Source organism: Vipera berus, assembly GCF_964194415.1.
Source record: "Vipera berus genome assembly, chromosome: 1".
NCBI lineage: Eukaryota > Metazoa > Chordata > Lepidosauria > Squamata > Viperidae > Vipera > Vipera berus.
In genome coordinates, this window is record NC_138202.1 from 116,092,257 (window position 1) to 116,117,963 (window position 25,707).

At 40.7% G+C, this 25,707-nt stretch overlaps 1 protein-coding gene across 1 annotated transcript in view; it reads right to left on the reverse strand.

Annotated features, from left to right (window-relative positions):
* Nucleotides 1-563: 563 nt before the first annotated feature.
* CD5 (CD5 molecule) overlaps nucleotides 564-25,707 on the reverse strand; it is a 30,517-nt gene continuing 5,373 nt past the window's right edge. The window contains exons 2-9 of the mRNA XM_081332509.1: nucleotides 17,074-17,112; nucleotides 15,507-15,803; nucleotides 13,536-13,604; nucleotides 12,343-12,639; nucleotides 10,904-11,029; nucleotides 8,832-8,942; nucleotides 6,516-6,656; nucleotides 564-1,241 (exon numbers count right to left, since the gene is read on the reverse strand). Coding sequence (XP_081188635.1) covers nucleotides 1,153-1,241; nucleotides 6,516-6,656; nucleotides 8,832-8,942; nucleotides 10,904-11,029; nucleotides 12,343-12,639; nucleotides 13,536-13,604; nucleotides 15,507-15,803; nucleotides 17,074-17,112 — 1,169 coding nt within the window. The 3' untranslated portion in view covers nucleotides 564-1,152. The remainder of the gene's footprint in view (nucleotides 1,242-6,515; nucleotides 6,657-8,831; nucleotides 8,943-10,903; nucleotides 11,030-12,342; nucleotides 12,640-13,535; nucleotides 13,605-15,506; nucleotides 15,804-17,073; nucleotides 17,113-25,707) is intronic.

Sequence of the window (25,707 nt, forward strand, 5' to 3'; positions counted from 1 at the left end):
GTTGAATGCATAGTTTCCCCCCCACCAACTACCATTCAAATTAAACTAGTGTTGCTTGAAGACAGTTCAATAGATCTAACAATTACTAAAGCTCTCACCAATTAGCTTCAATATTTATTTAATTGTAACATATTTATAACACACATAGTTATAATCTCTTTACAAGTATATGTCGATACTGTGTACACCCTAAAAAGGGAACATTGATTTAAATGCTCTGGGCCAAGAGACATATGCTATTTGAAATTTCCAATTGAATAATATTAGCTGTTCTGACTTACTCTAATTAAGTACCTCAGTAAGGTGATGAACCGTGTATCCACATTTCTGTACATATGGCTACTATATATATATATATATATATATATATATATATATATATATATATATATATATATATATATATATATATATATATATATATATATATATATATATATATATATATATATATATATATATATATATATATATATATATATATATATATATATATATATATATATATATATATATATGCTGCGTCTTCTTGAAATTTTAATTGACACATAAATCTTCCTTATTTGGCTTGCCAGAGATCACCTAGCCTTATTTTGGGTTGTCAGGTAGGAGGATTTTAATCCTACAGTGGTCTATAATCCATATTGGTTTTCAGTGTCTGAAATTGGGAGATTTCTATCTCTATCAGCTGATGGACTGAGAGTTATAGGAGTTGAAATGCAATATAGCTGGCTGGGAAAAACATGCTAATGCTCAGGTATGAGTAAGTTGGTGGACTGGTTTTGCTATCGCTGTGGAGGCAGAGAAACTCATCTATCCAAGATCTATATTACAAATATCAATTTCCTTCCTTTCAAAAAACTGCTTTAGGTTTATTACAGTGATCATGTCCCTGGAATTTACTATTCATTTAAAGGATATTTCATTATCAGATTTATATTGGGTCTTTTGCTCAGAAGCTCAAAGCATACATATTGGGTTCCCCTCCAATTTTTCTCCACAACTGCCCTGTGAGGTAGTTTAAGCCTGAGAGAGAGAGACTGGCCTGAAGTCATCCAGTGAGCTGAGGATGGAGAAAGGGGCAATTCAATGCCACATTGACCACCATACTGCAGGTGAACAGGAAGGAGTGTCATCCAGACTTCACAGAGTTTACAGCTGCTGCGCGGAACATAAGTCATAATCGCTGTCAGAGGAGTTATCCAAAGGGCTGGGAGATCTATTGGTTGCCCCTTCCAGAGCTGGATCGTGGAGGAGAAAAAACAAAACAAAACAAAACAACCCTCAGCATGGAATCACATTGCCACGAAATACCAATTGATGCTAATATTTAATTTAATTTAATTTATTGAGATTTGTATACCGCCCTTCTCCCAAAGGGACTCAGGGCAGTTCACAGGGCATAAATATAAATAACAATACAAACATTAAAAGACAATTAAATCAGTGCCCAAGTTAAAACAAAAATAATAAAACAAGCCTATAAAAAAAACCCATGTACCCCCATCAGGCCAGACCCGCTAGTTCAAATAAATGGGTCTTCAACCCACGACGGAAGGATCGGAGGTCTGATGCCGTCCGGAGCTCAACCGGCAGTTGGTTCCATAACGCCGGAGCACCCACAGAGAAGGCCCTCCCCCTGGGGGCCACCAGTCGACATTCCTTGACAGGAGGCACCCTGAGGAGGCCCTCTCTGTGGGCGCGCACAGGGCGGAGGGGAGTCGACGCCGGCAGCAGGTGGTCCTCGAGGTATCGCGGACCCATGCCATGTAGGGACTTAAAGATCATAACCAAAACCTTGAACCTTACCCGGAAGACAACTGGTAACCAATGCAGCTCACGGAGCAAAGGTGTAACATGGGAGTACCGGGAAACTCCCAAGACAACTCTCGCGGCCGCATTCTGTACCAGTTGGAGCCTCCGAGTAGTCTTCAAGGGAAGTCCCATGTAGAGAGCATTACAGTAGTCTAGGCGAGAGGTCACGAGCGCATGAGTGACCGTACATAAGGCCTCCCGGTCCAGATAGGGCCGCAACTGGCGCACCAGGCGAACCTGGGCAAAAGCCCCCCTAGTCACGGCCACTATGTGATCCTCCAAAGTGAGTCGTGAATCTAGGAGGACTCCCAAGTTGCGAGCCCTATCCACAGGGGGTAAAAGCTCACCCCCCATAGAAAGAGATGGAACATCCCAGGTGTCCCGGGAAGCCGGAATGTACAGCCACTCAGTCTTGTCAGGGTTGAGTTGAAGTCTGTTCCTCCCCATCCAGACCCGAACCGCCTCCAGGCAACGGGACATCACAGCGAGGGCATCACTGGGGTGGTTTGGGGTCGAAATAAAAAGTTGGGTATCATCAGCATATTGATGATACCCAACTCCAAAACCACGAATGATCTCACCCAGCGGTTTCATATAGATGTTGAACAGGAGAGGCGAGAGGACCGACCCCTGAGGAACTCCACAAGCGAGAGTCCTAGGGGTCGACCTCTGCCCCCCTGCCAACACCGACTGCGAGCGTCCCAGGAGATAGGAGGAGAACCACTGAAAAACCGTGCCTCCCACTCCCAATCTCCTGAGACGCTGCAGCAGGATACCATGGTCGATGGTATCGAAAGCCGCCGAGAGGTCTAATAGGACTAGGACAGAGGAATATCCCCTTTCCCGAGCCCTCCAGAGATCATTCACCAGAGCGACCAATGCCGTCTCCGTGCTGTGCCCGGGCCTGAAACCCGATTGGTAAGGGTCCAGATAATCCGCTTCATCCAGGACCAGAGGGAGCTGATGCGCCACCACACTCTCAACAACCTTCGCAAGAAAGCGAAGGTTGGAGACTGGACGAAAGTTGTTCAATACAGCTGGGTCCAAGGCAGGCTTCTTGAGGAGAGGTCTCACCACCGCCTCCTTTAAGATGGTGGGGAAATAACCCTCGCTCAAAGAAGCAGATATAACCGCCTGGAGCCAGCCTCGTGTCCTCTCCCTAGCTGCATAAACCAGCCAGGAAGGGCACGGATCCAATAAACATGTGGTGGAACTCAGCTTCCCCATAATCCTGTCCACTTCATCAGGGGTCACAGAATCAAACTCCTCCCAGATAACATTGACAAGACCGCCCGCGTCCTGATCGCCAGACTCTGCCCAGCTGGAGTCCAAACCGGTCCGAATCCGAGCGATTTTATCCAACAGATGTTGACTAAACTCCTCGGCACGACCCTGCAAGGGATCCTCCCTCACCTCCTGATTAAGAAGGGAGCGAGTCACCCTAAACAAGGCGGCCGGGCGATTATCTGCGGACGCAATGAGGGTGGAGAAGTAATTACACCTCGCCTCCCTCATCGCAGCGAGATAAGACCTAATGTAGGTTCTTAACCGCAATCGGTCGGGTTCAGATCGGCTGGACCTCCAGCAGCTCTCTAGGCCCCGTTTCCGACGCTTCATCTCCCGGAGCTCCACGGAGAACCATGGAGCTCGCTGGGATCTGCGCCGGGTCAGGGGCCGCAAGGGTACAACCCGGTCGAGTGCCTCAGTGGCTGCCCTTTCCCAGGCTTCCACTAAGGCATCCGCCGAGCTGTGAGCAATGGAGGCAGGTGGGGACCCCAGCGCCGCTTGGAACCTATCAGGATCCATTAGGCGTCTGGGGCGGTACCATCTAGTTGGTTCCGTACCCCCACGGCGGGGGGTGGCAAAATGGAAGACCAGCCACAGGAGGTGATGATCGGTCCATCGGGGCATAATAAATGGAGAGCCCCCACCAAGATCATCCAACCACCGTCCTAATAGGTTACTCCTTCCTGAAATGACTGAAATCTTTGCATCTTCCCTTAGAGCTACAAAGATGATTAAGGGGCTGGAGGCTAAAACATATGAAGAACGGTTGCAGAAATTGGGTATGTCTAGTCTAGTGAAAAGAAGGACGAGGGGTGACATGATAGCAGTGTTCCAATATTTGAGGGGCTACCACAAAGAAGAGGAGGGTCAACCTATTTTCCAAAGCACCAAAGGCAAGACAAAAAGTAATGGATGGAAACTAATCAAGGAGAGAAGCAACCTAGAACTAAGGAGAGCTGTGTGAAATGTAATACAAAATAAACTACGAAAAAAGATATTATTTATGGACGCTAGGTGGAGCACGTGGCAAGTTATACAAAGAGATGCACTCAGAGGTTTCTGCTTCAACACAAACCGTGGGTTTGTCTTTGCCATGTAATGTTGTCTTCAAGTCCAATCTGATGCCTGGTGACTCAAATCTTTATCATTTCATAGTATGATACCAACGAGGATTGCCATTGCCTTTTATCAGAATAACAATAATAGGGTTGGAAGGGACTTTTGAGGTCTTCTAGTCCAACCCTCTGCTCAGGCAGGAATCCCTATACCATTTCAGGCAAATGGCTGTCCAGTCTCTTCTTAAAAGCTTCCAGTGTTGGAGCATTCACCACCTCTGGAGGCAGGTTGTTCCACTGGTTAATTGTTCTAACTATCAGGAAATTTCTCCTTAGTTCTAGGTTGCTTCTCTCTTTGGTTAGTTTCCATCCATTGCTTCTTGTCCAGGTGCTTTGGAGAATAGCTTGACTCCCTCTTCTTTGTGGCAGCCCCTGAGAAATTGGAACACTGCTATCCTGTCACCCCTCACCCTTCTCTTCGTTAAACTACACATACCCAATTCCAGCAACCGTTCCCTATATGTTTTAGCCTCCAGTCCCCCAATCATCTTTGTTGCTCTTCTCTGCACTCTTTCTAGAGTCTCAACATCTTTTTTACATCGTGGTGACCAAAACTGGATGCAGTATTCCAGGTGTGGCCTTACCAATACTTTTCCCAATCTGATTTACAGCCCTGGATTTTCCAAGGGGCAATAAAGGCCAAATATGGCTCTTTTAGACTTGTGCCTTGGCATGCGTATTTTCCAGTGAGACAGACAGAGACAGGAAGATCATTTTATTAAATTTACCAGAATATTCAGACAAAAAGAATTCCTCTCATTCAAAAAGGGAACCCTGATACTTAGCTTACATTCCCTTTTTTAAGTTAACATAACAAAAAAAATGAAAGAAGACAAGATAAAAATAACCCCTCCTTTGCATAGTAAATTAACCACAAATGTTTGAAGTTAGATAACCAAATGCCAGGTGACACTAAGAACCTTTATTTTATCAGGAGATAATATACAGCCCTCTTTCTGTAACTTATTTTTTCAGTTTAGGAATGTTAGAAGCTCTCTAATCAATCCATACAGGCATAGGATAAGAAGTTTTCCTACATTCATCATTTTAAAAGAGAGAAAAGTAAGTGAAATCAAAATACAAAGTAACTATGTTTAAAATACAAAGTAAAATACAAAATAACTATGTTTGCTAACAATTTAGGAAGTCCATGTCATGTTCCCCTCAGCAATCTATCTAAATATTAGTCAGCTACTGGCTTATTAACATTATCCCATAGACTTAACTGTATATCTACTATGTACAGGTACTCCTTGTTTAGTGACTGTCTTGTACTATGACATATGCAGTTATGATGAAAAAGTAACTTTGTAACCAGTTCTCACATTTATGACTTTTGCTGATCTATAAAGCAAGGGAAACTAAAATAAAATGTGAAACTCATCTGCAGTTTCAGTTAGTGAGTGCTTCATTTAAAGACCAAGTTGCTGATATAATTATGGTTGCTAAATTAGATCTGTCTGTCTGTCTGTCTGTCTGTCTATCATCTATCTATCTATCTATCTATCTATCTATCTATCTATCTATCTATCTATCTATCTATCTATCTATCTATCTATCTTCTCTCTCTCTTGCCAATCTAATCTGTTCTTTTATAGCATCACAAATAGTAACCAAAATTACAGTTGTAATGACCTTATGGGTTATATAAAATGTTTTCACTTTCTTATCTCTGTCACTGATTGCTTGTAAGTATCAGAACAAGATTTTAAATATGGTGCAGGCCAATATTAGCATCAATGCAGTTTTGATTAAGTGCAAAAATGGAAAGCTGCTATTCATAATTTGTTTACAAAGAATAATTTAAAAAAGATCTGTACTGGCATAATGAGAATTGATTAGTTTACTTCATCTGGATCCATCACAAAATATAGATTATTGAGAAACTGGCCCTCCATTAGGATAATAAAAAAACGACACTGAAGACACAGCAAAAGTACATGTTGAAGTGTGATGATCTGATATGCAGTACCTGAATGAATAAATCAACTGCCCACAGTGGAGATAAAAATAATATATATTCATAGCCTGGTACTGAATTGAACATTATTGTGGGCCATGATGTCCTGTCTGTTTAAATCAATGTTTTTGGCCAGCATAGCTACGAATGATTGAATTCCAATATATGTGGGAAGGAAGGAATCGAACTGGGATAAAGTTATCATTTAGTATCAGATTTAGTATCAGAAGTGTCCATCTGGTCTGTTGTGAGACTAAGATGCATTGGCTCAACATCTTTGGACAGATACATATTTTAAGAGGTGACACTTACTTTTAGTTTAAGCAAGAAAATCTTACCTGCATAGGGTGAGAGAAAGGTTTTCTGGGAGGCTTTGTCCCCCTCTTCCTGAACAACTGGGCTTTCCAGACGGGTCTGGAAGGCAGTAGAGTTCTTGCGATGGAATGAAACTAAAGAAAAACATAATGTGGACTTTCTTTCTATATATTGAATCCCGCACGTGAATCCCGCAGGTGAGGATATACATTTCCTGTCTTTGAAATTAAAATTATAGTTTGTAGGGTAAAGCCCTGATGAGCGATGCTTTTTATGACACTTTTTTTAAAAAAAAGTTTATCTGGGAGCTGCCTCATTCATAACAGTTTATTGAAAGGAATAATGTCCACGTTCATGTACATCCAATATATTAATATAAAGTAAAGGTAAAGGTTCCCCCGCACACGTGTGCTAGTCGTTTCCGACTCTAGGGGCCGGTGCTCATCTCCGTTTCAAAGCCGAAGAGCCAGCGCTTGTCCAAGGACGTCTCCGTGGTCATGTGGCCGGCATGACTAGACGCCAAAGGCGCACGGAACGCTGTTACCTTCCCACCGTAGTGGTCCCTATTTTTCTACTTGCATTTTTACGTGCTTTCGAACTGCTAGGTTGGCAGAAGCTGGGATGAGTAACAGGCGCTCCCTCTGTTATGCGGCACTCGGAATTCGACCCGCCAAACTGCCGACCTTCTGATCGACAAGCTCAGCGTCCTAACCCACTGAGCCACCGCGTCCCTAATATATTAATACCAACCACCATATTCTTAATTCTTATTCTAGTTCAACAAAACACATGCTTTTCTGGCTCAGCCTTTGAAATCACCCTCAACAGCCCTTCCACACATATCTTATTTTTTTAAAAAAGACTTGCACTGTCATCCCAGGATTAAAAGCACCCTCAGCAGTGTGGAAGAAGAGGGTGTTTTGAACCCTACGTCCTGGGGACTGTGAGAAGGAGGTTTCAAATAGGTGTGCACACATCCTGATCAAGGCCATTCATTGCTCCTACTCAGTATTCCAAAATTAAAGATCAGGATTACAGTCACACAGTTAAATTATGACCAGTCTGGTTCTTCAAAGGGGTTTGCTTGGCTAGATATCAGCAAAAGCAGGACGTCTGCACTGCAGTCTTCATTGGGCTGCCATCCTACTTCCCACCTCTAGAGGAAGCCAAACCATATTTTTGGGAAGGGTCTCTGACAATAACTGAACAGTAAAATATCCACACCGACCTACACATTTATTATTCTACCCATGTTCTTTCATTGAAATTGTGATTATGACACTAGATCTCTGTCCATAATCAGAAGAGGCATTTGTGGCATTTACATTAGAATTCTCATGTTTGCCAGGAAACAAATGACATTCGTCTTGCCTGGAATTCTTTTGCAGTTCCTCTCTGCCATATGTTTCGAGTTCAATAATGTTGCATCCACTGCAAAGACAGTGAGACGGCTGCTTTTCTTCCTCTGTTAAGGAACTTGAAAGTGAGTGCTTTGGGAGCAGAATTTTGACCAGGACTCAGCAGATCTCTTCTGGAATGTCAGCTTTAGTTGCAAAATATATGGCCCAGTCATAAATAATAGAGTGCTATTTAGGAGTACATTTAGAAGAGAATTATCACTCTTCCCACAGAAGCTAGAATTACAGGATGACAGTCTCTTTAAGCAGCCTGTAACTCACAGATATCAGTCAATGTCTTATGAGTCTGACAAATGTGAAAATCTGATCTCCTGGTATTCAGGCTTATGAAAGATAAAGTTATACCCACAAAGACTGCATGATTGGGATGGGATGAGTTTGCCCCATCATCCAACAGGATTGTGCTTTATATTTAATGATGCAGGTGGAGCTACTGTAGGGTTGCCCATCTGCTTTTCCAGATGATAGACTCACTTTGGGAAGGAGGGCGACTAAATTGCTCAATATTCTACTAGCCAGGTGAATTAAAAATCCCACCAGCCCAGGGGTAGGCAACCTTGGCTCTTTTATGACTCGTGGACTTCAACTCCCAGAATTCCTGAGCCAGCATGGCTGGCTCAGGAATTCTGGGAGTTGAAGTCCACGAGTCATAAAAGAGCCAAGGTTCCCTACCCCTGCACCAGCCCAAAGTAAGCAGTGGTTATTCTTATAACCCCCATCCAAAGTGTGTTGATCAGAAGGTATGTATGGTTCCTACTTTTCTGAGATCAAATCTTGCTAGGATGGTATAGTCACATCACCAACCTGAGCTCTTATATTTATTTATAATGAGAACATAAATTAGAATATGGATTAGAAAACTGTATATTCAGTGTCCCTGTGTACGTTATGAGACGTTCAAATGCATACATTCCCTTTGACTTGCAGGAGAAATCAGAACACGGATTCTTGTTCCCTGTTCTGCAGGTGATTTCTTACCATTTTGGTTCACCCCACTTGGGCCAATCCATTGTTGCTGCCTCTTCTTGGAATCTGCAGAAAGAGGGAGGGAAGGGACATGGGATTGATGATATAACCAGGTAGGGCATAAATACTCTTCCCCCAAGTTCCCTGAGTATAATCCTTATTAGTTAAGAACCTTAAGCTTTTAGTGCAGGGGTCTTGAAACTTAGCCCTTTTATGACTTGTGGACTTGTGGACTTCAACTCCCAGCGTGCTGGCTGAGGAATTCTGGGAGTTGAAGTCCACAAGTCATAAAAGGGCCAAGTTTGAAGACCCCTGTTTTAGTGTGTAAAGCATGCACCGGGCATGAAGTGGCACTGGATACCTAGAGAAATGGGCTCCTGTGACCATCTTTGACTCAGTGGAAGATAATGCTCTTTGGACAAGGAATTTATTGGCAACTTTGCATGGCTTGATCACTCATATTGAGGAGGATGGAAAGTGGTCACATAACATAATCAAATTACATGCTTTCCATTCCTAGGTATGCAGGAAATCTGTGTTGTTGTTTTTTAAAAAAAGGATGGTAAAGTAATAGACTCTGCCAGTACAGTTACCCCAATCTAGCTTTTTATATTTTTTTAGACAGATTTGCTGTTGACCTCAGTAATAACTTATTAAGCAGCAGAGTATTACAGCTCAGCACACTTTCACTCTACTTTTTGCTGCAGAAACCTTTTTAACCTCCTCTGGATGGCCTTTAAAATTATCTTTTAAACAGCACTAATCACTTCCAACCCAGTTATAATTAAAATAATAGTAAAATACTCTGAAGTGAAATGTTATAATGCAATATATTAAGGACTCACTGATATTTTGAGGTGATTAATGGCTGCAATCAGAAAGATCCTGTTTATTTTTTTAATAGAGCTGTGTGCTTGCATGCTAATTAAAAAGCATGAAGAATGTTCCTATTCATTGCCATTAACTACATTCCAAAAACTGTGCTGAATAGAAAGGATTTTATAAAATCATTTTGAATGCATTTTGTATATTCAGGCTGTTAATGTTCACAGAAGGATTAGAACATGCACAAAATCATTCCAACAGTGTTGAAAATAACTATAATTCCATAATAGAAGAACTATTCATTAGTGCCAGGTATTGCTAGGAAACATCTGTATAGCCATTATAATTTTGGTGACCTGGTGAGAAACAGAGGACATGGAAACAATCATCAGAGATAAAATGGGCCCAGCAGTATCCATCTATGGCAGGCATGTCAAACTCGTGACGTCACGTGACATCGTGCGACATATCGGAACTTTTTCCCATTGCCGAAAATGGGATGGGCGCGGTTTCTCTGTGATGCTCCAGCCCGCGGGCCGGCAGTTTGACACCCCTGATCTATGGAGTCCTTTTTGCTCTCCAAGCTTGATTGTTTGCTTGTAGACATTTCATTACCCACCTAGGTAACATCATCCCCCCCACCCCAAAATGTATTCATTATGTCATCAAGTGGGGTAATGAAACATCTGCAAGCAAACTACCAAGCTCAGAGAGTTCACAGTTCAGTTCTGAGCTACATACACGGTATTTTCTTTTTATTGAGAGTGCATCTCAACTTGGATGGAATCTGATGCAGGGATTCAAACTTTGGTATTAATGGAGTTTATTTTCAAGACATTTCTAGATAGCAGAAGGTAGCATTTAAATGAAGGCATATGGACAAAAATACACCATGCAAATTGATGTCATCAGGATACCTAAAAAAGAAAGGGGTTCATGTGCATACTTTTGTGTAGAGAGTACAATAAAGCATACAGTAGTCCTAGAATGAAATGTGAGAACCAGAAAATTCCTGGTGCAATCAATGGATCTCCTAAGCCCCAGTCTTTTCAGCCTGATCCACCAGTCTTTTTGTCATCAAGCTTTTTTCTGGACGACCATGCATTTTTTCCACATGGTTGTAAGAGCACACACACAGAAAAAGCTGAGGCCCAAAACAGACTCTGACAATCTCTTTATACCAGCAATAAATTCTTACTTACATTTTTTCATAATTTTTTTGTAGGTGGGAAGAACACAAATGCTCAAAAGAACAGCAATAAGAACAAGACCAAGCAGGATTCCTAAGACAGTCTCTGAACTGGATTTCTGGGACTTCAAATCTTGATCTGGAGACAGAAAATCCTATAGATTATGAACTTTTCCTGACAGCTGGGTTTTCCACTTCCCAACTTAAGTTGAAAAACGTGCTGAAGACTTGATCAGGTTCACTGGATTATCTGCAGTTCTATTTGATTATCAAGACGCTATGAAAATCATCATATGTCTAAAGCTTGGAAAGAATCATCTGCCAATCACTGATTTTTGCAGTCTTTTCAGGATGGCCAAGAACTGATTTAAAAGGCCTCCACTATCCTTTAAATTCCCAATGCTGGCATACTGGCAGTTCCATTGTAACAGGATTCCCCCAGAGGATAACATAGAGTGAACCAACATGGATCAAGTTTCTTTCTAAAGGACTAGGGCATTCCTTTAAGCACAAAGTGCAATACATTGCCCCATCAGAAGTTGCATTTGTTGCCATGAAACATTTCCTTGCCCACAAATATGATGCAACTATGAAAGAGATATACTGAAATTGCTTGTAATTGCAAGCCCCTGTCAAGATGCAAGCACGATCATTTCACATGGATACTGGGACTGCAGCTAGATCGGAAAGAGCTCTATATCTTCAATAGCAACAAGCTCTTTTTCACAGAAATACTATTGTTTTTAGGCCCTCTCATTCAGTATTTCAGCAGCAGAATGTTTCTCACTCCCCCTCCTCCTTTTTGCAGAACTGCAGGTTTTTTTTTCTTCCTTCCAGCATTTAGCCTGACTGTACAGGAATACAGTATAGTACAGTACAGAATTGCTCCTGTACTGGAATTATTCCACTATAAATATCATTCCACTATAAATATCATTTAGATACTAGCTACCACATACCATCTGTCACTCATTAGGTTACTTCTGAACATCAACTTTCAGAATACTAGTTAACATACTAGTTTTCTTATCAGTATAATTCAAACCTCCCTTTCAGAGTTTTTAAGAAACAAAGAGCAAACCTGCATAGGATCAGGGGCTAAACTTAGCTTGTAGAATTCTGAATGTTACTGTTCATGCTATGGGAAGTGGTAGATTCATATTTTTTAGAATGCAGTGTAGATCTAGCGTTTCAGGAATAACATTCTTCTCTTTGAAGGATAGTGCAGGAAAGTTCTTTTTTAAAAAAAAAATGGGGAGGGAAATTAGAAAATATAATCATTCCTCCACAAGCTGGTACAGTTCCAGAATTCTTGTACATTACTCAACCACTTTTTACAAAATTGCCCTCCCATAATTGCACTGAGAGACCCATTTTGTGTAATTTAAATGATGAGCACAAATGAAAAGCAGCGCAGGGATTGAGTGTACTCTTCTAGTGAGGTTTGCTCACCTGAGCATCTAACCAGTGTTAGGCTTAAGCACTCTTGTGTGCTTCTTGAGCAGTCACCCACGCTAAGATTCCTTTTTTCACACTGCAGCTTCTCCCAGTGCTGCAGTGTCCTTTCCCTGTTCTGATCCTTGTGTCCTGGATTTTCACAGTTTACCCCCTGGCAAACCCTGGGTTCCAGCTTATTCCACCATCTTTGCAAACTCAGGCAAAGCATTTTCTTGTAGCCTCCTTCCACAACTGGCTCCAAAATCCCTGAACACAAGGAGGTTCCATCTTCAATGTTTGTCCCTGAGTGATCTGGGAAAGGTAACATAAGGCACGGATCAAGTAATGTATGCAGTGGTACGATTAACAGTACAAGCATCAAACTTAAGGTTTTGTGTTCATATTTTAACTTTTCCAATGAAAACCATAAATACTTCTGTCACGGTTCCGATAGATGAATCAAAAGAACTTCAAGGCAAAATTCTTCCTTAAAGTACATTTATTCGGGATACAAAGTATTGGCACTACATAGTTGAACCCAAAAACTAACTTCCCTTCCTCCAGATACAAAGTAACAAAGTACAACTCCCACCCCCAATTAACTGTCATAAATCACATTCCCCAATTAGCTTAAAGTCCTGGCTTTCTCCTCAGCTCCACAGCCAGCCAAAATGTTATCAACTTGTCCTTGGATTCCCACAGCAGCATTATTATTATGGCTAACTGAGCTTTCATTCCAACCCCCCCCCCTTCTCTGCTGCACCTACAGTAATTTCTTAAGTAAGAAAAAGCATGTTAAAGGAATAGAGAAAATGGCTGCATTTTTATCAGTTGTCAGAGCGGGAACATCTAATGTTAGCAGCATTAACAACTTCCTTATGAATACTTTAGAGATGATACATGAAGTGTAGACAGCTAATGCTCTCCAGCTGTTTTGAATATTAACTGTATCAGCATTAGCCAACATTGTCACATGGCAGTTTCGGTTTATAAGCCTTGAGAATTTGACAAAGGTGAGGACAATCAAGATGCCTTAATTGAAGAATGTATTTTTATTCTGAATAAATGTTTTAAGGGTGGAGACAACTGTGTAAGTTCTGCTGCCTTTCATGTTCTTGTGAATGATCTAAAAATTAACTATCCAAAGTTGTTGGTAGCATGTAATTTTAAGTCACTATCACCATCAGCAAAGATTTGGGTTTTCCTACCAAAGGGTTTCGAGGAGGTCACCAGGGGTGCTGTTGTAGGCAGGAATATCGGAGTGGTTTGCACAGGAGCTGAAATGATAAAGATAATCCAAGGTATTTTAGAAAGAAAGATTTCAATCCAAGAGATAAATTTATTTTATTTAGCATAGGGCGTATCATACATGGAATAGCAATATATACTAACATTTCACCTAGATTAGTAAAACAAGAGATAAAGTTTCTGTAGCACCTCAACTTGCTCTTCAGTACTCAGCTATGATCTTGGTTTCACAACTCGCCAGCAAAGTTGAACATTAATTCAGTTATTCACTTTGTCTTTTCATCATGCCTTAGCTAGACTTCAACTTTTTAAAAACATATTGAGATTTATTAACCTATATCCTTATTTTTCTCTTTTATGAAAAGCTTATTATATATTTTTATTCAGCCTTTCTTTGGGAAATGCTTAAGGGTGCCTACATAAGATACATCTGCATGAGATTTTCATGCCACATCTAGATTAGCCCTGCATCCTGTGCCTTCATTTCTTTTCGGTAGCTGAGTCAACTTACTTCAGACTCAACTGGGGGGGGGGGCAAGAGGCACCTCAGAGGAAAGCCAGCCTGACAGTTTTGTTTCTCTCCTTCAATGGTGCAGGGAAGTAAGCAAGGATAAAAGTGAGAAGAATTCTCAAGTGTACAGTCTGGGTCCCTAATATTGGTCGCATCATCCCTGTCCACTCATGTCTTTTTTTCATGGTGCAAAACAGAAGAAGGACCAGCTGATGTGCTATTTGCCATCTCTACTCTTTGGCTATGTATATAGGAAAGCTGACATCCAGAATAACCAAATACTGCCTTTAGTACTGTCCATGCTAATTGCCCATTGTATTGTTTCCAATACAATGGTGGCTCAGTGGGTTAGGACGCTGAGCTTGTCGATCAGAAGGTCGGCAGTTTGGTGGGTCGAATCCCGAGTGCCGTGTAGCAGAGTGAGCGCCTGTTACTCGTCCCAGCTTCTGCCAACCTAGCAGTTCGAAAGCACGTAAAAATGCAAGTAGAAAAATAGGGACCACTACGGTGGGAAGGTAACAGCGTTCCATGTTCCTTTGGTGTCTAGTCATGCCGGCCACATGACCACGGAGACGTCCTCGGACAAGCGCTGGCTCTTCGGCTTTGAAACGGAAATGAGCACCGGTCCCTAGAGTCGGAAACGACTAGCACACATGTGCGGGGGAAACTTTACCTTTACTTTTACTATTGTTTCCATTGCTCTGGGAAGCTCTGTGCTTTTTTGATATATAAATAAATGTTAATGTAGATTGTTGGCATTAAGTCCTTTGCCTTTTTATTTCTTGATCATATTTCATTCTCTCTGCTTTTGACTTCCTTTTGTTGTGTATCACCAGCTAACTGTTTTTGACGGATGCTGAATTTAAAAAAAATAAATGTCAAATTATATTATGGGCTAACTGAACTGAGTGGTGTCTGTGCTTACTCTGATCTGGATATGCAGAGTCTGCTGGGTGCATACTGCTGAAAATTACTCACACTTAATGTCTTTTCTTTCTATCTCTTCCGTGCTGAGTGGAACCATGAGGATTTTTATGGCCACAAGACCTGAGGCAACACATTATGAGGTTGTGATTTGTTTGCTTCATACCCCCAATGCTCTGATGCTGGGAAGCTGAAAAAAAAACAACCCTCAGATCCTCTTCCAAATGCTTTTGAAGGGTTGGGGAAAGGAAGCGATGCCAGTGTGGAAGTGCTCACAATCTCTGGGCCAAGGCATACAATGCAGCAACCTTCCTAAACCTAGGTAGAGTGACTGTTCAGGATTCTTGCACTGACTTCCTAAGACAATAGGCAAGATCCATGTTCTGTCCTCTATGACTGGTTTCCAATTCAACTAAACCACAACATCAGTTTCCCAGATGACCCAGACTTTGTTCAAAGACAGCATGCAAATAGGAAGGGGGTTGGTTGTACATACCTTGACAAACTAGGAACACAGCCAGAGAGGTGAAATCATGGGAATCACAGGCTATGCAGTCCTTGAGAGCTGTCTCGTTGCCTTGGCAGGTCATCAAGCAAGTCTCGTGCTTCTCCGACTCTTCAACATATGGTTGCAAGATCCCCAAGGGGAAGTGGCAACCAAGTTGTCCACAGGCAACTTTTGCATTCTGCTGTGTAAAATTTCTGCTGTCAATCCTCTTCCATGTGGCTGCATGAAGCACCTCCAGCCACCCAGAACATCTGCAGCCTGTGCCATTAAGCCTCAAATCCATTTCTGGATGGAAAAAAAATGGAATTATTGAGGTCCCGGCAGACACATTGCAGTGTTTTCTCTCTTCCTCTCAGTGCTGCTGGGACTGCATGCATATGAAATGATTGCTTTGCTTTAAGCTCGGTGAGATGTGTAGACTGATTATGGTTTATTTATTAAACCGTGGTGGCTCAGTGGGTTAGGACGCTGAGCTTGTCGATCGGAAGGTCGGCAGTTTGGCGGGTCAAATCCTGAGTGCCATGTAACAGAGGGAGTGCCTGTTACTCGTCCCAGCTTCTGCCAACCTAGCAGTTCGAAAGCACGTAAAAATGCAAGTAGAAAAATAGGGACCACTCCGGTGGGAAGGTAACAGCGTTCCGTGAGCCTTTGGCGTCTAGTCATGTCGGCCACATGACCACGAAGACGTCCTCGGACAAGCGCTGGCTCTTCGGCTTTGAAACGGAGATGAGCACCGGCCCCTAGAGTCGGAAACGACTAGCACACATGTGCGGGGGAAACTTTACCTTTACTTTAAACATGGCTAGGCAGTGTAAGTGGGATTTCATAGTCCCTAACATAGATCTCATGCCTTTCCTTATTACAGAAACATGAAACGAAAAGATACCTACTGTATTTAAGAGAAGCTTGGCTTCACAGCCATCAGTAAAAACGAAAAAGCAAACATTATTTGTCTTGAAGAAGACATATCTACTTGCTCTTTTTCCTTTCAGACAAAATGAAGTCTGAACTGAGATTTGCCACAAGCTTACCAATCAACATACTTCCCATACTTTCATGACAATTAGGTCCGAGCGAAGCTTATGCATATTTACATACATCAGATAATTCCCACCAGGCTCAGACTTGCTCCTTCATCAGGGTTGGCATTTTGGTGCCTGAGGCAAAAAATAAAATGGCGCCCCCTCCTCATTCCACACAGAGACGCTACGAAATTAGTAAATTTTATATTTCTACTGCTGGGTAGCTTAAGGGACTCAACAAAGAGACATACGATAGGCCTTGTGACATAAAGAATATTTTCTTCTACAGAAGTCGAGGCTGGAGGGTGATAACTGACTTTCAATCAATCACCACTGTTTTTGTGAGAGTTAAGAAAGAAGACCTTGATGGAGACATGAAAGATCTGTCACCCATGATCTTGCCTTACACTCTGTAAAGTTTCTCTCCTTCTGCTGTCTCTGTGATTGCTTCCTTTAGCTCAGAGGAAAGAGTTAGAGCAGTAGGCTCTGCCCTGACTCAAAAACTGAAGCTGGTGATGAAGTAGATCACTAACCTTCAGGACTTCTACTTTGTCCACTGTTACAAGTGACCACTGGGAAAAAAAAGAAATATAAAATAAAAAAGTAAACCTGAAATAGGCTGAAGACAAGAATGTGCTAGCCAGTATGCATGTTGGTTTGATGGTAGTATGTATGCATATAAGCATTTGCATTCAGCTTATCTCCATATGTTCAGGGTATTTTACAATCATAAAGCACAACAAAGAAACATACAAAATGCAACAAGAAAACTTTGCTCTAAAATTATGACAAATATTCGTGCAAAGTGGTTTCTCTGTTTATCATTACTTCCATACTTAATTCTAACTTTGTCATAAGCATCTTGTTAAATAGAATTAAAAAAGAATTTCCCAATAATATCATGTCACTGGTTAAGTTCTTTTTTAAGTAGTAATTTTATTAAAGACTGCAATTACAATAATAAAAACTACTACAAACTTAAAAAAAAGATTAAAAAGAAAAAATAGAAGGTGGAGAAAAGAAAGTAAAAAAGAGAAAAATTCAAAAAAACAGGAAGGAAAAATAAGACTATAATAAAGAAAAAGAAAAATATACAAAGAAGTGCTTATCCTTTATCACAATGCACAAACAATTTTAGTAACTTATCACCTTCTCTTAAATACAACAAATGATTTTTCATATCCCATTTCTTGTTTAAACTATTCCTTAAAGCTTCATCCTTAAAGCTGATATCGGCAAAAGCCCATTAAGGGTTGCAACAGATAGCAAACTATCTATTTTAACTTGGTTAAATAAATTAACTTTATATTCCTTCCCTTTACTTATAACAATTTTGATATTTAGTCCGTTCAAATAGTTTTCTAGTATAGTACTTGATTTCTTTTCACTTTTTCTTTGTCTCTTTTCACCCAAATTCTTCAAAGCTTTAACAAGTCTCCTTTGCAAAATTAATGTAGGAATGTTATCCAGGTCACTCTTACTTTGTTATTTGCATGTCCCTTTTAATTATTAAGAGAGGGACGCGGTGGCTCAGTGGGTTAGGACGCTGAGCTTGTTGATCAGAAGGTCGGCAGTTTGGCGGGTCGAATCCCGAGTGCCGCGTAGCAGAGTGAGCACCTGTTACTCGTCCCAGCTTCTGCCAACCTAGCAGTTCGAAAGCACATAAAAATGCAAGTAGAAAAATAGGGACCACTACGGTGGGAAGGTAACAGCGTTCCGTGAGCCTTTGGCGTCTAGTCATGCCGGCCACATGACCACGGAGACGTCCTCGGACAAGCGCTGGCTCTTCGGCTTTGAAACGGAGATGAGCACCAGCCCCTAGAGTCGGAAACGACTAGCATGCATGTGCGGGGGAACCTTTACCTTTACCTTTAATTATTAAAGCAGTCAGTTTATTTTGTATATCCGGTGTAACATGTTTTTCCATCTCATACTTGAAGTCTGTCATTTTTAAATCCGCTTTCAAAGCACTCTCAGTCTTGTCAGGTAACACTTGTTCTTCTTTCATAACATCTGTCAGACACAGTCTATCTATCTATAGAGGCAGACATTCTTAAAATTAACTTCTGGATTCATTGTCCAAAAATATCCTTCAGTATGTTCAATGTTACCATATTTTGCTTCATTTTGTAATTCTGAGTTGAGTTTGAGTGTTCTCCTTTAATTATAATCTTTAGTTCTTTCTACTTCCCTCAAGTGCTCAATTTTTTAAAGTGTTACATTATGGATGGTCCTTGCTTAATCCTTTGGTCATGTGATCATTATTTTTAACCTCCCCAGGTGGCTTCTGTCAATAGGAAAGCCAGCAGGGAAGGTCTTAAGTCAAAGTCACGTGATATCTTGCTTAATGGCCATGGTGATTTGCTTAATGACTATGACATAAAAGGTCATAATATTGGGTGGGTCATGTGATGCTTCATTTAATGATTGTACCACTTAATGATGAATTTTCTAGTTCTATTGTGGTTGCAGGTTGACTACCTGTATTACATTTTTGAAAATGAATTGAAAAGAAATTTCCCATGGGAAGGATTCTTTATAATTAATTCCAACATTTTATTTCAAATTTATCAGGACCCTTGGGCCATTAGTAACTTTTTAAAATCAAAGTTTTAATCACCCTTTTGCCCATTTATTCCATTTTAATGTACTTAATCTTGTATTTAAAATTTATTTCATTAAGAATTGAAGAAAACTCACCTGGTGCTCTAAAAACTTGTTGATCCAAAGGTTCCTAATAGTTGGGAAGCAGCTGACAAGCAATTTCCAAAAATGATTTTAAAAAGGAATTATGCGGACTTAGTGTCCTTTTAAAGGGGCCAACCACAGTTTGAGCAAGATTCTCCTGATCTCCTCATGCTAAAAACCCACTAGAGATTATTATCTTACAGTCTCCTCATCTGGAGCAGCTGTCTGGAACACCTGTGGGAGATCTCAAGTTCCCTCTTGTCCAGAGAGGAATTATTGAAGAGCTGCTCCCTTTGCTAGCTCTTTATGCATTGGCTCCACGTTTTGCTTTTTCTTCCACAGAACATCACTGGCTAAATTCCAACTTCTACTGAATGGTGTCTATCCAGGCCAAATCCATCCAGGGTTTACTCAGGATAAATGCCACTTCTGGAAAACTGTGATACTACTTTTCTAAGGCTCTGTTATAACATGATGATTGAAAGAGCCCATTCCCAAAGCTCATCACTCATTGTTTTGCTTCATAATAGCTCTATTAATGTACTTTCTTCTAATCCTTGAATTGACATGAAAATATAGTAGCATAAAATGTACTGTCCTGGCAATTGAGTTCTATTCTGCCTAAGTAAAGAGGCTCACAAATGGTCCTGTCCTTAATTTTTAATGCAGTACAGTTTAAGGGGTGTAATAGGTTAGAACCACTCAACTTGGTTTATACCTCTGTCCACATCACCTCCCAGTGGAAAATGCATCCAGCAAACACACTCCTTAATGTGTGGCAGGGGTAGTTGGGTGAATACAGGTACAAGACTGGACTAATTATTTACCCATTATTTGCCTCTATGGCTGTTCCTTATTGTTCTGTTCTGAATATGACTCTGGTGCATTTTTGAAAGAACATTAAATGTGTCCTTTGTCCAAAAATGACCCAACAGCTAGGTCACAGGCATATGGCAGAATGTGCAGAATGAAGCAAAGAGTTTTCCTAGACTTTTTATATCAGGTGGTTCCTTTGAAGTTCTGCTCTATTTACCTATGAGCAATAAATATCACTCCAAACATCCAAGTAATTCTTGTTCCCTGAGTTTGCAATATAGCAGGGGTGTCAAACTGCCGGCCCACAGGCCAGATGCGACATGCCGAAACTGCACCTACCCCATTGCCAGCAATGGAAAAAAAGTTATGATACGTCACAACACGTCACGTGATGTTGAGAGTTTGACACCCCTGCAATATAGAGTCAAGGAGATGACCTCAAAGAAACTACTGGAATCTATCTTTAATTCTCTTTTTAATTTTTGTATTTGTTATTTATATGTGCCCTGTTCACCGCCCTGAGTCCCTCGGGAGAAGGGCGGTATATAAATTTAATAAATAATAATAATAATAATAATAATAATAATAATAATAATAATAATAATAATAATAATAATAATAATAATAATAATAATAATAATAATAATAATAATATCTTGCAGAATCTGTTTCCTGCTCTGGACAATATTCTAGGATAGCCAGCCTCAAAGGGCTTGACACTAGATCACTCTCATGGAGGAAAGGTTGGGTGGAGTAGGAGATATGGGAGACATTGCCTCCTCCAGCATGCCTCCCTCATCTTATTACCTCTAGAGAACCAATAAAAATATTACGAATCTAAAAGAAATGCAGCTGCATGAAACTCTTCAGCACTGGGTCTGTTGTCTGTTTGTTGACGTGCAGAATTGCACTTGTGAAATTCTATACAGTATTTATTTCCATTGACAGGAATGACTATGCATAACAAAGACATTTCTGAATATTTCTGTTTGTGGTTTACTGCGAGTAAGGGACCAAGTGCATGCTAGTAGCAAATGGCCAAATGGATAATAATTGCAGTTGTGACCTTGCAGCCACACTCAGAATTATGCAAAATTATGTAGGAGTAGCTCAAATCCCTATCCCATTAAAGAAAGATATTTTAAAAACATGACCAAGTAAAGCTCACTGCTGACAGAAGCTGTGGAAATTGCATATATCTATGACAGAGCTAACCCTCACCCCCAAAAAGCTGGCAGAACCTAGCTCTCATTCTTATTTTTTTTATTACATTTATATCCCGCCCTTCTCCGAAGACTCAGGGCGGCTTACAAGCTTAGCAGTAGCCTTCATTCTATGTATATGCCTGCTTGTTAGGGCTTTCACACCCCCCCCCAAGCGGCATTATTACAAAGTCAGCTTATTGCCCCCAACAATCTGGGTCCTCATTTTACCTACCTGGGAAGGATGGAAGGCTGAGTCAACCTTGAGCCTGGTGGGACTCGAACCTGCACTAATTGCAGGCAGCTGGTGTTACTTAAGGAGGCATCAGCCCACTGCTCCACCAAGGCTTATTAAATTGGTCTTCTTCGCAGTACAAGACTACAGTGCTGTCTAGCACTTTCTTTTGACAGAGCCTCTTTTTAAAACACAGATCTACTGCTCTTCAGATGAAAGCTACAATAAACCCTTGTATATAAAGAGCCCACATACTACCTGAATCATGGTTTCTGAGGAAACAGTGGGCAAGTATCTTTGCCAACATCATAGTACAGGACAAAATGGCCATGGAGAGCTATACTAGCAACAGGAGAGAGAAGGGCATGCCTGCAGAAGCCTAAAGTGGCCAATAGGACCTAGCTTCTAGCTGTGCATCATGGATCATATCCATGGCACAAATAATATTGGGAAAAGAGTAGGAATGCTACTTTAAAACTAGAACAGCTAAATACAACTTTAAGCTGCCTCAGCTATAGTTTGGGATGAGATAAAGTAGTGTTTCTCAACCTTGGTGGCTTAACTCCCAGAATTGCCCAAGCAGATGAGATACACCGAGATAAAGGGAAACAATAAGAAGACATTTATTTTAAAAAGAGGTCATGGAGCATCTTCATGCTGTGGCTACAGGGATGAGACAATGAGACATGTAGATGAGATCCAAAAGCCATGTATGTTAAAATTAGTTCTGTGTACATAGGAGACATCCACAGATCTATACAAAATTAAATACTTCTGCACTTTGCTAAAGCTAGCCTGAAATATTTTGCTGCCTGGATCAAAGATCAGAGATTCTTGATTGAGAGCTGATTTTTTAATGAAGTGGGTCCTACTACACCTGAAGGCAGCAAGTGAGCTTAGGGAGTTTAGGACATGTGGTACACTGCACTCTCCCTCAAAACTTTACTGCCTTGGGTTATCCACTACTTGAGATGAAGGTTGCACTCTGTGTAATAATAGGGCTGGCCCTTGCACACTGCTTTGAAAGATACATCTATTCTGAAGAGTATGTTTTCAGGGAACGTGAGGATTTACAGTGAAAAATCCTAGCGGTATACGCTGCAAAATCCTTTGGCTGATACATGGCAATGTGTGGAAGAATGTAAATCTGGCCTTTGGAAGGGAGAAGAGAGCAATGAACCATTAAGGGAGAAGAAATAGCAACTCACTCCTGACAAGGAGAAAGCATCAGAAGGAATCATTTGAAATCCTTTATAAGATGTTCATGGTCTCCTCTTCACCAATAAAGAGCATTCCTTGGCTGCTTTGGTTTCTTGACCTTACTGTTGTGATTCATCGTCAGCCTGTGGTTTCGGCAGCTGAGTCTGATAATTCTGAAGAGGAGGAGGAGGAGGGGTTTGGAGAGCCTTTGGTGTCAGAGGAAGGTTCTGATGCACTGCAGAACTCTCAGCCAGGCCCCTCCTGTCTTGTTCCTCCTCAGACTCAGCTGTGTGAGCATGAGGGATTGGAAGAAGATCCACAGCTGGCTCTGTTCAGGGACGCTAGGAGCAGGAGGCAATCTAGCAGAGCAGAACAGAGGAAAGCAATGAGGCAACTCGGGAGAAGGCAATGAGAAGCCACGCCTTGGGACTGCTGATAAAAGGGGAATGTGTGGGAGGTGCTGGTTGCTGAAGGCAACCGTTTGAAGATCTTCTGCTAGAGTCCTGGTCTGTTATTCTTTTTTAACTCTTGTTTAACCTTTTGGTTTAAGTCTTGTTTGAACTTTTCATTCAACTTTTGTTTGAACTCTTTGTAAATAAATTTGGTTGGGTTTTTTCCAGCCTGTTGATTATAAAAAGGGGTTGTCCCTGACATTCAAACAGGGCCAGTCGTAGGCTGGAACAGAACACTTACCCTCAAGGACTGACATGGTATATGAATTGAGCAAGTGGGTTATTTGGAAGGATTCGGTTTCAGAACCTGTTAATTTTTAGGTGGACCACTCATATCGCATCGGGCTGTCCTGCACCATTGTTAGCAAGTCGGTTATCACTGCCTAAAATTTACATAGGTATTTATCCATTTATATATAAAATTTGGAATCCGCCCATCTCGCTCACACCATGACTCTGGGCAGTGTATAGCTTAAAAAATAGAAACCATATAAATATTATGTTCCACTAGGAGGCAGTTAAAACTGGAGCAGAATGATTCAAGTTAAGAAGTGGGAGGATGACAGTGAAGGCACTAAACAATTTCCAAGGTTGCATTCTCCTCAGCGAGCCTCAAGCAAGTAAGCAGATCCAGGTCTCCAGATATTTCTGAAAGGCCAGGAGAGTGGGGCCCGCTTCACCTCTGGGGGCAGAATATTCCAAAGAATGGGGACAGAGCATGTGCTCTTCCTGGACCCCGCAATTAAAATAAAAAATAAAATAAAATAAGTAACAATGACAAGCACTTCATATGAAACCCCTATTCCTGCTATTATCTCTGAAAATGAAGAAAGCTTTGTTATAGAGCAGAATGAGGCAAACAGGCATTTGTAAAACAAATGAGCATTTGGGCCACTGAGGGAATATTTCCAGCAATGATTTTCTTAGCAAATTCTTAGTACCTGTTCTTTAAAAATGTGGGGGAAAATAGTAACGAAAGGATTCCTGATATGCAAAAAGGCATTCTGATCAATACCAGTTTTATGGTACACTTGATTTTAGCAAGAATAAGTTTAAATTTTGTATATGAAAACCCTATTACATGAGAACAATAAAGCTTCTAGTAAAATTAATAAGAAATGTGCAAATAAAAGATTAAGCTTGCAGTATTTTTGTTGATTCATAGTATAATATGTGGAGGAGGTTACTTGAAGATGTAAATCATGCTATTTGTTTATTTCACTTGCTCTGGTTTCAAATGGTTACCTTTTTTGGAAGAATACTTTGATTAAGGGGAGTTTTCAGGGCACAGAGAAAATGGTATAAGAAAATCACAATGAATGCTCTTATGAAGAGCTCAAATTAGATTTCACTGAGATGGCTTTGATTTGCATCAAGTCTTCTCTCCCTATTACTCCTTATTTATTTATTTGATTTGATTTGATTTGATTTGATTTGATTTGTAGGGCTGCTCAACCCAAAGTGACTCTGGGCAATATATAACCTCCCCCCACCCAAAAAAAAAGAATAAACAAGAATAATGACAATACAATGTTAAAAAAAGAACCATACTTAATTACAATTCTACTTACTTGTCTTGCTTTTTCTGTAGCTTAAAAATAAATTATTGTCCCACCTGCAGCATGCCACAATAATACAGAACAAATATATGAAATACAAAACACATACCCATTTGAACAAGTGGGTTCAAACACCCCAAATGTTTTACAAATAAACAGAAACATGTAAAGTGTTAATGTAACAAACATGCTTTGCAAAGGCCTCTATCCCACAGGGAAATCCGGGTCGACTCTGTCTCGCAATAAGCATCCATGTGTTGGCATAACTTGGTGGTTCCATGTATCTGAAACCATAAAATCCTGGTGATCCCCAAAGCTGACTCAGTCAGACTGTTGCACAGAGTCAGATGTCCAGTCATATTCTGAATGGTCTTCCCCAACCTGATGCTCATCAGTGAGTTGAACTTCAACTACCATAATCCTCAGCCAGAATTCTGTCACTATAGATAACTTCTCCTCATGAGATCATTGGCCTGCTAATGTTCCACTAGGCTGGACATCCACTATTAGAAACTAGCCTGCATCCAGCTTGTTCTTTCAGTCAAAATGCAAAAAGCTTTTAATTTTATTGGGCAACTGAAACCCTGAGTGTGATTGGTATTTTTCATCTGCTCCTTTAAACTTCATATGATTCTGTGATTTTAATTTTATAAAACTGCTTAAGGTTTTCTTTTTCAGGAAATGAGGCATTTAAATATGTTTTTTTAAAAATATGTTCAAAATACATAGATGAAGATGAAGGAAGTATATACAGAAAGGAATAGGAATTGGATAGAATTCTGGGCATATAAAGTTTGAATCCAACACACTGAATAATATAATTAGTTCCCATTTTAATGTTGAGGTGAAATTGACAACAAATGAAAGCATTATTTTTAGAAGACTGCTAAGAACTTTTAATGCGTGGCTGATGTGACCCTAGAAATCTACTGCATGCACCGATTTTCAGAATGATCAAGTTTTTACCAAAAAAAGAAAGTTAATTAAATCTGGGTCACTTTTCATGGAATAGCTT